This window comes from Pezoporus wallicus, unplaced genomic scaffold (assembly GCF_028554395.1).
Source record: "Pezoporus wallicus isolate ANWC-B61680 ecotype Strahan unplaced genomic scaffold, APGP_CSIRO_Pwel_v1 contig_5785, whole genome shotgun sequence".
Classification (NCBI taxonomy): Eukaryota; Metazoa; Chordata; class Aves; order Psittaciformes; family Psittacidae; genus Pezoporus; species Pezoporus wallicus.
This window is the reverse complement of record NW_026641150.1, coordinates 3,716,527-3,731,122: the sequence shown is the minus strand read 5'-3', so window position 1 is coordinate 3,731,122 and position 14,596 is coordinate 3,716,527. Positions and strand designations below refer to the sequence as shown.

The 14,596-nt window shown below is 37.9% G+C and overlaps 1 protein-coding gene across 2 annotated transcripts in view; it reads right to left on the bottom strand.

The window, feature by feature from the left end:
- TGFBRAP1 (transforming growth factor beta receptor associated protein 1) overlaps positions 1–14,596 on the bottom strand; it is a 33,489-nt gene that overhangs the window by 2,963 nt on the left and 15,930 nt on the right. For both annotated transcript variants that reach the window (XM_057422395.1, XM_057422396.1), the window contains exons 5-11: positions 13,149–13,231; positions 8,691–9,032; positions 7,273–7,330; positions 5,839–5,982; positions 4,091–4,237; positions 2,384–2,543; positions 356–789 (exon numbers count right to left, since the gene is read on the bottom strand). In XM_057422395.1, the coding sequence (XP_057278378.1) occupies positions 356–789; positions 2,384–2,543; positions 4,091–4,237; positions 5,839–5,982; positions 7,273–7,330; positions 8,691–9,032; positions 13,149–13,231 (1,368 nt within the window). The remainder of the gene's footprint in view (positions 1–355; positions 790–2,383; positions 2,544–4,090; positions 4,238–5,838; positions 5,983–7,272; positions 7,331–8,690; positions 9,033–13,148; positions 13,232–14,596) is intronic.

The window sequence follows — 14,596 nt, the reverse complement described above, 5'->3', positions numbered from 1 at the left end:
AACTAGGTTGGAAAAGACCTTTAAGTTCAAGTCCAACCATTACCCCAGGCGTGCCAAGTCCTCTACTAAACCATGTCACTGAGGACCACATCTTCATGTTTTCTGAATGCTAACAGGGCTAGCGATTTCACCATTTCCCTAGGCAGCCTGCTCCAACACCTGATCACCATCTCGATGAAGACTTTTTTCCTAATATCCAGTCTAAACCTCCCCTGGTGCAGCTTGAGGCCATTACCTCTTGTACTGCCACTTCTTATGTGGGAGAAGAGACCAACCACCACCTCAAATTCTTCAAACTCCTTTTGTCATTATCACATATCAAAGGACTTAACTATAAAGCTTCTAAGCAACCTACCTTCTCATATTTGTATATTAAGTTTTCAGCTTGTGCTAATCCAAGTGCAGCCTGAGTCATTCTTTTTGTATGAATGCTTTGCCTCACTGCTCCAGCCAAGAATGGGGAGAGGAGCTGCACTGACCAGCTGTCAGGCACCACCTGCAAAACTAGACTCGCATCAAATTCAGCAGCGTGGTTATTCAGGAGGTCCACAGCAGCCATGACTAGTGCACAATCCGAAGTGCCTAGATTTAGATACACTGACAGCAACATATGGAAAAGCCTCCGTCTATACTGCATGTCTCTGTTCTCAGAGTTCCATATACAGTATTCTTCAGCAGCATGGTAGTCCTTTAACTCGTGGACAAGGATATGCAAAGCCTTCTCGTGTTCTTCTAGTTTTCCATATAAAATTGCACTTTCCATATGAAGGTCTGTGCCTTGGATTTTGTCTGTTAAATGAGAAACAAGGCAATATTTACTCAGTGGAGTAGACAACTACTCCCTCTCACAGTCAGTGCAACCAAGCTCACAGACAAAACTCCTGCTATTTTTGCAGGGGTGCTGGCAGCTATATAGGGAATAGATTTTTATAAGCACAAAAATGCCTAGATGTACGGAAACATCCCACACAAAAGAGCAACACAAAAATATAGGAAAAAGAGATTACTAAGTAACAGTTGTAAAACCAATGCCACTCATATCTTTTGAAGTCTAGCATGCACATTTCTGCACATACTGCTACCAAGTATGATAAACTAAGATGAAGCCCCAAACTTTTTAATCCCTGCTTTGCGCATTATAGAAAACAACAAAAAAGTTTGAAGTCCACAGAAGACAAAGGTCAAATAGTACCTTGCTTTAAGAAAAGCACACAACAAACCCTTAATCCAGTCTGACAGTTCAAAGGTGAACTGTCAGGCAGGGGGAATGGCAAGTTCATCTCGCATTTCAAGAGAAATTAGAAAATTCTCTACTTACAGTAAAGGTGATAAAGATTTGGCATAGGCATCTATAAAAAGTATGGAAATAAAATGTTTCTCTCCCAAAAATATTTTGGTTATCAAGAAGGAACAAAGTAGTGTGCACTGATCTCACCTTCGTGTAAGATAAGAATTGTCATGTAAGAAATCCTGTGTTTTGGAGTACATGTATTTCAAGAGTATAATCCATGTTGTAACTCTTGCCCTTAAAAATCTGGTTAACAATTAAAAGTTGAAAAAGAGCAAAAGTTTCAATGATGCTGTTATATTGGTACATTATCTGTCACTGGACTGGATGCTGACTGGAAAGGCAAGGGGACATTACACATTGGTAAATTATTTCAGTTGTTACTCAGCTATTTTTATTTCCACATCCACTGGATTTTTCCATGACATTTTGGAGAAACATTTCAGATCTTTCAGTACAATAACAAGTCATTTCTCTTTCATCCACTGTTGCAGTGGATGAAACCTTAAAAATTAGGCATTATAAGCACTGGCCAAGGAAAAAAAATAGCCCAATTGTTTCTGGCCTTATACCAACAGTAAAGCATATGTTGCATTTTTGACTCAAGAAGATGCTCATGTTTTTGTTTGGCATGAACCCCACCTTCTGGGGTGAGAGTGGGTTATGGACAATAAACAAATCCTTGGTAATCAGATTTATCAAAGCTTTGTTTCAGTTCACCGAGACAGGCTGCTTGACTACATTTTTAAGTCCTCCATTTGCAAAAGACTGTCACAAGTTACATGCTTGTCATGGAAAAGAAACTGACTATAAATTAAGAAAATTGTATGAAGATATTTTTTCTAGCTAGTCATGGCATTCTGTCTTTGGTGCAGTGACAAACTTATCATTATACCTCATGAATTGTGGGAGACCAAACACAACACTAACAGATACAGTTTCTGAATTAGCTTGTGTCTGTTAGAGCTGGTAGGCCTATCAACCCAGTACACCTAGATATCCCAGATCTTTTAGCTTTCTATCCTTATGAGGACTTAATTTTGTTTCCTGCTAGAACTGCCACAGAGCATTTACAATAGACAACATGCATCTTACCCAAAATAAAGTGAATTCTATAAAGATCAGATTTCTGAAGAAGACTGCGTAGTTTAAGCAGCAGTTCAGTTGCTTCTGTACAATTATCTGTGGTCACAGATTTTAGCTGAAGTATTGCCTCCAAGTACAAGACAGCTAGATGAGTATGGTACTTTTCCTTCTACAGATGAAAAGAACTTGTTAGCTTAGTTTAAAAAGACAATCCCTTCTCTCCACCAGTAACAGTGATGAATATTTACATAATTATATAGAAAAAATATTTTAAATTATTTAGAGTTACTCAAAGTCTTTTGTTCATGCAGATAGACAACTTACTCAGCCCAGCTTCACAAGATACATTATACCTATAGTATGGGATTCTCTATTTCACTAATACAGCTATTTTCAAAATGTAGGTATAGAGTATCTTATTCCTAACCCCTCTCTTCACCTTCAAGAAACAAGCTCTATAAGTAGCTTTTCTTGTCCCAAAATTATTTCCTTTCAAAAGTTCACCTAATGAAAGTAAATACAGTAAAGCAGATCTCTCTCCTATAAATACAAGTATGACCTCCGCTGTGGCTCCTCCTTTTGTTTCCCTTGTAAAATGAATAACTTTGATCTAATTAATTCTTCCTCATATTCAGGTATGCTCTTTGCCCTTTTCAATTTCTAGTATAATAACTGAGAAAGCCAGCAGAAGCATACAAGCACTTTGAAGGTACAACGCTTTTTGTGTTATTCACTCCCCAATATTCATCAAAACAAGTTATGATTTGACTGTTTGAAACATTCTCACTAAAGCATTCATAATAAAACTAGGACTTTCTAAAGACCAAATCAATTTATAACTCAGCCTTTACCAGCAGGCAAATTTAATTATAAAACATTTTTATGAAAAATATTCTACAAAGAACTGTGTATGTTTGACTCAAAAAGTTTGATTAAAAAAATTCATGACATGGCAAACTAGTACATTCATCCACCATGTCACAAACCTTGACGTATTCGCATTAGCAACAGAAGGGAACCATTGATCTAGCATGGGTATTTAAAAAATGTAAATTAGTGAACTGGTCATCAGTTCTGCTGAGTTCTTTAAATGTTAATTTCCTTGCTTTATTTGCAGTAACTTCCCCAGTGTTTAAAATGTTCCACAGGCAAGCACCAAAGTGTTTGGCTGCATCTGTATGGTAGAATACACTGTCATTTATGACTTGTTAACACATCTTTTGACATTCAAAATCTAGAGCGGTTTGGAATTCTACAATGAGAGGCGCATGGTTTAATTCTATCACTAATTGCTCAAACTTCTCCAGAAGGACAGAATAAAACATACCTAGTAGTAAATGACTTAATTAGCAAGTTTAGTGTATTGCTGCCATAGTGCAATAGGATCATTTTTCCATGGTCTTACCAGATGGAGGTTTGAGCCTCATTGGTGAAAAAGTATGCAGTAATCAGATATTAAAAAATAAAACCCAAATCCAAACCTCTGAGGGGAAGAAAGCAACTATATTGCCATCACAAGAGATGAAAAGTTAAAAATAATGCAGATATCTGCTTCTCATCTACTTTAATCTTAAAGCCAATCCTACCCTACTCTGAGTGCATCCCAAAGCCTTCAAATTATGCTTATTGCTTCTAGACTATGGCTTTTTATCAGAATTGTTCATCAGTCTGCATTCTGAATCTTATGCCTACTTTAAGTATTCTTGTAGGACTCACCTCTATTTTCCTTTCCAATACCAGATACTCTAGATATTTAACACGTGCTTTAGGATATTTGTTAAGGCAACTGATGATATCATCTGGATTAATGCTGTTTTTCTCCTGTTCTTCCAAAGGCCTTTTAGTGAAAATCTGTACACCAACCTAGAAAGAATCGCATTTAGTAGCAACCACTTTATTACATTTTTAAAAAAAATACTTACTTAATCACACTAAAAAATACTTATTTAATCACACTAACAGATTGTTTAGCACATTATTCAGGAAGATAAACACCACAACACCCTACCCAACACAATACCACCAAGATTACATTAATAGGACCGTAACATGATCTTACTCCTATCTCCACTACCCCAATTCATAGTCTATACATTATCCAGCTATAAACCCTGTGTTGGGTACAAAAAGTACTGAACAGATCTGCATAACAGCAGAACGAGAGACTTCGGCCTTTGCAACAAGAAAGTGCAAGTCAGACACCAGAATGCTTACAGCCTTATTAAATGTGATGATATACACAGAGCAAGAGACTTCTATTATGACCATAACAAAAGTTCAGAAACTCGTCATTGCATGTAATAACCGAGCTTTAAATTAAAACAAATCAGGTTGTGACAAGTTCCAGCTGCACAGGTTGTTTGATACAGCAACAGACATCCCATTTAACAGCATACCACACTAATGGATGCGACAAAGCAACTTTTGTAATTCTGGTGGATTAAATTAACTCTTGTAGCAATGAGGTCTCATTCATGTTGAATGAAGGCTATTTATTCCACATCCCAGCGTACAGACACATGACCTGTCCCTGGAATCCTTTAAAAAAAAAAACCCAGCAGCAACAGTTAACCTATTAAGCAATTTTCTTTCCCCACCCCCCCCAATCTTTTTTTAAGATCTGAAAATTATTTTGCCTAATATGAAAAAAAAAAAGAAAACATAGACTCATAAAATAGTTAGGGTTGGAAAGGACCTTAACATCATCTAGTTCCAACCCCCCTGCCATGGGCAGGGACACCTCACACTAAACCATATTACCCAAGGCTCTGTCCAATCTGGCCTTGAACACTGCCAGGGATAGTGCATTTGCAACTTCCCCGGGCAACCCATTCCAGTGCCTCACCACCCTTACAGTAAAGGACTTCCTCATATCGAGTGTAAACTTCCCCTGTTTAAGTTTTAACCCATTACCCCTTTGTCCTGTCACTACAGTCCCTAATGAAGAGTCCCTAGCCAGCAACCTTGTAGGCCCCTTTCAGACACTGGAAGGCTGCTATGAAGTCTCCATGCAGCCTTCTCTTCTCCAGCCTGAACAACCCCAACTTTCTCAGCCTGTCTTCATACGGGAGGTGCTCCAGTCCCCTGATCATCCTCGTGGCCCTCTGGACTTGTTCCAACAGTTCCAAGTCCTTTTGATGTTGAGGACACCAGAACTGTACACAATACTCCAGGTGAGGTCTCACAAGAGCATAGTAGAGGCATGCTGTAGCTGTCTTTGTACAGAATCACCTAAACTTTGTTTTCAAGAAAAAAAAGGCAATTATCACTAGTAATTGTTAAGAGAGAGACTTAAAAGAATTGAAAAACCTGTAAGTTTTCTTCTGTTGATCACTAGCTAACTGGCATTAAATAGTCCACAAAAATGGTCCAAATAGCTATCAAGATGGAACGATGTTACTGGACACCCAAACAGCACTGCAGAGAAATACTGATATTCTGTGAGAAGTACGCTAATTACAAACCTCTTCATTTTTCTGTAAAACCCATTCAAAGTATTTCCACACTAGATCTTGGTCTGAGCAGAACGTAAGGAAGTCTACTATATATTCATAGAGATCTGAACGTGTAGAGTCTTCAATGTCTCCATCAACTATTTTCACCCATAACTGCAACAAAAACACACACAGATTAAAGTGATTAAAACATGTACAAGTTCTTCCAACTCAAAATTTAAGTAAGCTACTACAAAATTTAGTATTATCTACTGGTACCTGTGGAATTAGAGCTCCTAGGAACACCAATTGTAAAGGTCCTTGCTGGTCATGAAATTTATGCCATTACAGGCTTCTTTTGCACCTGCCATATTCAACTAATTTGGACCCTGTATCATGTAGGTTCTCATTCTAAATGACTGACCAAATACTTTGTGGAGGTACGCTAACCACAAAGAAATCTTTTGGTAAAAGTTATTTTCTCCAGTGGTATACTTCTCGTGCATTTTATGCATGCAAGATTAAAAGCAAATGACACAAACAATTGAGAAGAAAACCTGATATTGTGCTCTCCTTTCATTTTGACTCAAGAGCTTTAACTACCCTGTGAGACTGTTTTTATATACATTGTAATTGGAATTAAAAGATGCCACATCTAGTGGACCAGTTCAGCAATAAACCTTGTTCCTTGAAACAAAGGAAAATATCTTGCACATCATGAAGATCCTCACTAGTTTTCTGCTCAGGAAATTACTACTTACAGAACTGACTTGAATGCATTTGACAGTGTTACTGTGATTAATGTACTCAAAAAGCCACACAGTAAGGCAAACTACTTAAGGTATTGGATATGGTCTGAGACATTCATGCTATTTATTGATCAATAATACATACATTTTTCTGGATAAAGTTTTCCATACAGGAAAAACAAAAATGTTTCGTTTGTAGCTTACAGACCACTGCGAGTCTCAGTGACACCAGAAGGGGGTGTCCTGAAAAGGATTAATAACCCTCCTGAAACCCACAGATCTTTCAGAATGTGCTCACTGTCCATCATCAAATAAGGAAACTCTGCTGCCAGTGAGATTACAATACTGCTTTGCTGTGTGCATACAGACTAATCAGCACAGGATATGTTGCACAAGTCACTCAAACACCTTTTTACATGATCTTTTGATTATTTTAGCGCTTCCGTCAGTCTTTTAAGAGTACAGACATATGTTGTGGTATGCACAATTTAACAAAAGCATACAAGCATCTAAATAGCTGTCATCTTCATTAAGATCTTCAGGTTTTTCACATCTAGCATACTAAATTATTCAAGGAAGTCTTAGCATAAATTTCTCATATATACACATCACTACCTTTCAACCAGATAAATTAGCACCTCAGATTTTTATCATCTCGGAGGTAAACTGGCATTTTGGAATGTTTTACAGACGACACTAAAAGCTTTATTCTAACCTGAAGTGCTGTAGCATCCTGACCATTGTAGTGATACAGGAGACCAAGTGCAAAATACCTGCATATAAAGAAAAAAAAAATATTAAAAGCACTAGATCTTTCCTACCAACTTCATTATGGCTTGAGTAGGACAGAACACAACACATAATTGCTTGCAGTGACATACACACAGCCATGTCTATACTGCAGCAAGTGTCTGTAGGCTCTTTGTCAGAATCAAAGGAGAGAAGTTCTGTCCTGGAAATGTAGCAGTGTCTTCTCCTGTCTCTAAGGCACTTTCTAGTTAATAGTTCTAACTTAAAAAAATGTATCAAATTAGAGCTGGCTTCCATGCCATTCTTTGAATTTTATATACAGATTTAACACAGTTCCAAATAATAAATATTCCTCCAATAATTAATAAGGTGTCATTAAATCAATTTTTTATGATGCTTTTACTTAAAACAATTTTACTAACAGAAGCATTGTTTCTTTACTGCAGCATGAAATCAAGTAAGGCAAGGAAGAGCTTTGTACAGTGCCATTACAGAGAGGTTTTGTGTACTGTAATAAAAAAAAATACCCGAACATCTCTAACAGCTGTTTTCATGGAACAATGTTCTACCCTTTACATTTCCAGAAGTTTGCCATGCAAGCCAAAGGTACTAACAGAATTTAACAAAACATCTGAAATAAATGAAACTACCTTAAATCTAACAACAATTAAAGACTCTGCCTCACCACTGTAGTTGCTACTCTTGTACCACAGTTCAAAAAGATTAAAGAAACTTTAATTTAAAGACAGAGAAACTGCCTATGACTGGAGTTTGTATTTCACACATTTACTATCTAGTCTTTCCTGCTTAATGACAGTCAATTCTCCACCTGCTGGCATTTCCAATTTGAAGTCATGTGTAGTCATCTTAAACAACTTCCTTGTGGTGAAGCAGTGGGAGCAGAGAAAGTATGCAATTCAAAAGATCTCCTTCTCTGAATAAGCAACTACAATTTTAAAGCTGCTAGCTGGTTAACAGCTTCTACCTAAGGTAATGCATGCTTTAAGGCATCACTTCATTCTGTCCGAGTACCACTACCACATCAATTCAACTCTTATATCACCACAAGGGCAAACAAATATTCCCCCCCCCCCCCCCCCCCAAATTTCTAACAGTCCTTTATGTTTGTGTTGGACACAGAAACTTTCAGGGTGAACTTTATATTTAGCAGCATAAGACAGAACGCATTTCCTTTACCTCACACTGTCAATTCATACCTTTTCACCAGCATTTCAAATGCTGGTAAGTCAGACCAAGTTGATCTTTTGAACCTGAAAGCACAGAAATTACAAGGATCTGAACACACTGCTCTAGAAGCCAACTGCATTTAAGACAAAATTCCCTCTGGTGTCAAAGGTGCAATACTCAAAAAAATCCACTCACTTTTTGTGTTTTTCCAGCCAGGCAGCACTATCTGTTAAAAGGCAAAAGTTCTCCGAAACTAGCAGATCCAGCAGGCTTTCATGATTTGCCTCCGCATATAGCTTGAGTAGAGCTGTGTCAATATCTTCCTTGTAGCCATTTGCCACCTCAGTACTGCGGACTTCATTCAAATAACTCATGAGGAACCGTTTGCATTTTGTCATCTTCTCCTGGTCCCCTTGTGTCAGCTGGTTTAGGTCCGCATACTCATGCAGAGGGGGATGAGACCGTATAAATGAAGAGGAAGTAGGCAACAGGAAGGGGTAGAGAGAGATCAGCTCCCGGACATCAAGCTGGCCGCTTCTGCAATTACAGTGTCAAACTAGATGAAGCAAAAAGAAAGAAAAAGTATACATAGGCACAAAAAAATAACATACTGGGAATATGTGCTCACATATGCTTAGAGTCAGGACACTAACAGGCTGTCAGTTTCTAAAGTTAGTGCCTTCTATGCTGGAGAAAATATATTCAGAATAAATCTGGATTTCTTTTTTCTATTTCTATACAAACTTGTTTATTATTGTTTCTCCTCCACTAGACATTGAAAGCTCTGAGAATTAGGAGATGGGCCAGTGATTTGCTTTTGGCATCCCACAGCTGTTCTGTGGCATATACAAAAATCAGCTGAACAGCCTTAGTGCAGTTCCTAGGACTGTCCTAGACTTCATCCATACACTATGGGAGCTAGTCTTCTGATGGAGGGAAGAAAAAAAATGCAGAGTGAACCCTTTCAGGGAAGCCACAAAGACTGTGCAAGTGTAATTCCGTAGAGAACATCAGCTTCCTGTAGAAAACTAAAGCTTTCAGAACACCTTTTTGCATGATGAAAACCTTTTCCCCAACCCTGAAATGTACCAAATTCTTCTGTCTCATTTCTTAAGGAGTTTCTGAAAATGAACCATGGATGCTTATTATGCATCCACCTAACCAGTAAGTAGTAGCCTACTGTACAGGCATTGGTCTTGGGCATCCATCTATGTCAAATACTATGGATTGGCTTTTCCACTTCAGATGTGAAGGGGATCTATAATTCATTCAGGAGAAAACTGTAACAGATATGTTACATGAAACATTTTTCTTTCAGCCTAGATAAATTTCTCAAGCATTTTTCTGTCATGTGACAGAAGAGTAAAATAGGAAGATTTTCCACACATGGCAAAACTGCCCAATTTTCTCAGCTAGAATGACTCCTCTTCCCAGGCCTTGCTTTAGAAGAACAGCAGGAAATCAGGATTTGTATTTTATTTCACTGTCACAGTCAGTATTCAGAATTCATCTTTAAAGATGAGCATTCCTGAAATGCAGGAGATATTGTTGTGAAAAAAATCAAAATGAACTAACAGTTTTCTGGTTGGTTACTATCTTGTTGCAAATATCACTTCTAAAAAATAGTTCGAATCTATCCCGTGATCAACAACCTCAACATGATTTTCCCTTCACAACCTTAATTGGAAAGAATTAAAAAAAAAAACCAAACAAATTATAACCATGGAAGCAGATGAAGCAGCAGATTTCTGCAGGCAATAAAGTGTGAATGACCTTCACATGCAGACTCACCCCTTCCCTGCTGTTATAAACTAATTAAAGCAGTGGGACATGCCCAGAGTTGTTCACTTTCTGCCAAAGAGAGAGTTCCAAAACCACCCAGGAAATATCGACTAGTAGGAAGCACTACAATGGCAACACTTACTTACAACTTTTTAAAAAGTAAATAAATACTGTTCTTTGGCTACAAAAATCTATAACAAGAGAATTAAATTCTGGGAGACAGCAACAGCAGGTTTTAAAGCAGCAAGTAACCTGTTCCAGCACCTAGGGACTGCAAAGCATGGGGGACAGCAACACAGGCAACAGAGGACCACAACAGAGAAGTTATGAACATGGGAAGCCTTCCTGTGAGAAGAGGTTTAAATAGTAAGCTTTTCTGATTCCTACACAGAGCTCCTACTGCCTAAAAACCACCTCTACACTAGAAAGGCCACCCTCTAACCAAGAGTAAAGTGTTCATGTCTAATTATGATGGAACTCAAAAGTAGATGAGGACTTTTTTTTTTGGTTTTAGGGGGAAGAAGAACCAAGAAGTAGCAAGTTCTGTTAATGGCATGACCTGATGGTTCAAAGACCATTTGGGCTTTCGATACGAACTTGTTACAGTAATCTAACTACACCTTTGGCTAGTTCAACTGCTTATGAAAGTTTAAGGCCTGAGGACCACCAGATAAAATATATTAATAAGAGATATTACAGTAGAAAAACAACCCTAAAGAAAGATTATTTTTTACCTCCCTCCAAGATTCTTCACTGAACATCAACAGGCTACTCAAAATTAATGCAGAAGCAAGGAATCTTGGTAAATCCACAGAAATTCAAGTATAAACAATAATTCCCTTACTGCCTATGATGTCTAGTATTTGGAGATGGCCTAAGCTTGTGATAGAGAATCTGACCATGGAGACAGATGAAGAAATACACCAGCAGACAAGCAGAAGCGTTTGCATAGATTGCCATTATCTTTCCCGTTTTTTGTCTGAGCATCAGTAAGTCTAGAACAAACAAGATCGTTTGAGTGTGTATCAGGGCATAACCAGATATTACTTGAACTGGGTGCATTCACCAGGGCTGAATATCAGGAAACTTTGAATCCATAAGGAGTTTTTCAAAGTCACCAAAATACTTTGAATAGTTTATGTACAGCTGACCAGAAAAGCAGCACAGAAAACTTGTATTTGCTTCCTCCCCCCTAGAAGACTTCAGCAATTCACGAACAGTTGCTCTGTTTTGGAGTTGCAGCCATTAGAGGAAAGGAACATTCTGGAATGCTGACTCTGCTTCAAAATTCATGCCTGGACAGAACATTTTCTTGTGAAGCATGCTTCTTTCTATAGAGAACCTCTCACAGTTCTGTTCCTTGAAGGTCATTTGTCAGATGGACTGCTAGTTGGATGGAGGCTGCATAACTGATCTTGGCTCCTTCTACAAGGAGCTGGAGCTCTATACAGGATACATTTCCCCCTTTCGCTGCTTTTAAAAGATCCTCAGCTGCTACCAGCAGATGGGGCCCCCAGATTAGACCCCACAGGGAATTATTGCCAATCAGGGTGGAATAAAGTGATAGGAAAAACCGTTTGCTAGCCATAGTCAAGACAGCTGCAGAGCAAAACGAGTTTGGCCACCTATGATGGAAGATACATTATAGCCAGTACAACCTTGACAAGTTATTTTACCAAAGCTGGCCACATTGAGAAAAATGAACAAAAGTGCACTGGAAATCCCTATGGAAAGGCTTTATGGCAATGCTGTAAAGGATTCCTAACTATGTTCAGCTTGTAGTTCAGATACACAACACAGCAGCGATTCAGTCTAGTGTCTGGAAGATTACAAAAAGGAAGAAGACGGCAAGTTGCTCACTACTGCCAAAAATTACAAGGTGATGCAGAAAGTGGTTGTGGCCAAAACAGATTGCCAATAAATGCTGCTCATGCCTGTCCTGTCATTCCCTAATCTTCACTCAGTGTACACTGCCCATTCAGGCCCAGCGTCTCCCATTATCCTGGTGAGCAGGAGGCAAAATGGCAAAGTGCCTCATCAATAGTAACATTTCTCAAACCTTTAATTTCCCCGATACATTTCCGTAAACTCAAGGACACCTTTTTCCTACACTGTACAAACTTAAAATGTACAGCAAATAGTCTAGCCTTAATCCTATTCCATAGACTAAACTGATTTAAAATGAATTTCAGCAGATAACAAGGAGAGTTATTTCATGCGGTCGGCATGGATTACACTAACTCTGCACAGCACCCTATCACAGAATGGGGCGCAGCTAGCAAAAATGAAATTATCAGGTAAAATAAAGATAACTGAGTACCATTTTTTGAATGAAAGCGGAGAACCAAGGTCAATTTGTAAATAAAGTGACTGCTGAAACAGCTAAATCAAGAGGGTTAGTACACACTTCAAGAGCAAATGGAAAGGGCCTAGCAGAACAAGTATTAAATTCAGTATCAGCATCCTCAAAAAAAAAAAAAGTAACTCTGTCAATAATATTTAAATTGCAGCCAATATTTAATATTTAGATTTCTTTTCCTAAAGGGGAAAAAAAAAAAAAGAACCAATCAATGTTCATGCTGTAAATCACAGCAGAGGCTCAATAATAAAGCCTTGAACTTCATGGGCATAAAGTAAAAAAAACTTTGCTACTGTATGTAGTATACCCCCCCCCAAAAAAAAAAAAGTTGCATCAACTCTTCAGTTATAAAACTAACTCAATGTTACTCTGTTCTTACGCCTAAAAAAAAACATTTTATCATAGTGAACTCATAACTGCATCATAAAACATTCAAGCAACTAAATTTTTAAATCTAAGAACATTAACTCCTTATTTAAAGAAGATAAATAAATTTCTTGTCAAACAATTACCTGAAGAGTTCTTTTGCTTCAAGGAACTGAAGCTGTGCAAACTGTATAAAACCTGCTTGCTGCAGGATTCGTTTGTACATTACCTATGAAAAAGAAGGGAGAGGGAAAAGGTTTATTATTTTTGTAATGAGTTATTTATGTAGTGCTAGTCACTACTTCAAAAACTACCTGCCAAAACCACTGAACATACAATCTTCAAACACACCTGTCAAGTTACATGCAAAATAAAACCTTGATCCTCTACATTTTAAATTGTATGTACCTGAATATGCTGAATCTGCTGCCCAGACTCAATTTCATACACAACTGTGAACACAACACTGATACCAAGCTCTTACTAAAAGCAAAGTCAACAAATTATAAGTTCAAGTTTTCTTATTCAAATAATCACTTATTTGACACCAGATTGACTTGCCTCAAGTTTTGGCTTGTTGCATTTGCAAACACTGAAGCCTATAGTCATCCTTAAGGTCCCCATGATTCAGCAGGCACAAAAAATAAAATTAACTGAAAGATGGTCCCTCTTGACAACAGAGAGCCAACTTCCTTCCCATCTCATTTCAGCAGCAACTGAATCACAGCCTTGCTAGTGATTCTCATAGTCTCATCCCCAGCTGATTACCATATTTCTGACTTTCTTACTTTTGATTTTTCCTCTTTTTTTAAGTAAAAATATTTCCAGGTAAGTTCAACTTCTCCAATGTGCAGTACGTTATGCACTGTACATAAAAATAAGGTTAAAAAGAGGAGCTCAAGTAAAACATACAAAAAAACTCTCTTATGAAGTTTTACTGTTAAGGTCATGCCTAGACGGAAAAAAGTTTACAAGAAGTTCACAAAACTACTTTAAACGCTAGGTATTTATTTAGTCTGAATGGTCCATTAGTTAAATGAAACCCTCATACCCAGAATATTTCCAGTGGCAAAGTAGAACTACTAAAAGCAAGGAACCCGAAGTGTGCTCTGCAAAGTATCCACTATTTGTGACAACACTGATACTTTGCAAATACACCTAGCTCCCTTCACATGCTTCAGTTTTCCCCTTCAACTTTCTCATGAATATACAGCTTTCTAATGTTTAACAGCATACATGAATTCTGTTACTAAAAACAGACCCCCTTTTCAAACACCCAGAGAACTGCAATAAATTAGCAATGCATTCCAGGCAGGCATTGCTGAACAGTCTCAGGCAGGGTAAACTGATACTCTAATTGGCAATTTTTCACCTTGATTAAAGATTATGGATTTACCAAAAGAAAAAGCTTGCCTTAAACCCACTTAGTTTGTGCATGTTTTACTATCCTTTACCAGCAGTTTGTCTTAAGGAAATACTTAATATTGACCATTAGCAAGCCATTAAAACCTACTGATTTGTAAGGCTTTGGGACTTTTCTTGTCCCCCAGTGTGGGGGAGTGAAGGCGAAACTGGGAAAAGTTACCTGGCACAC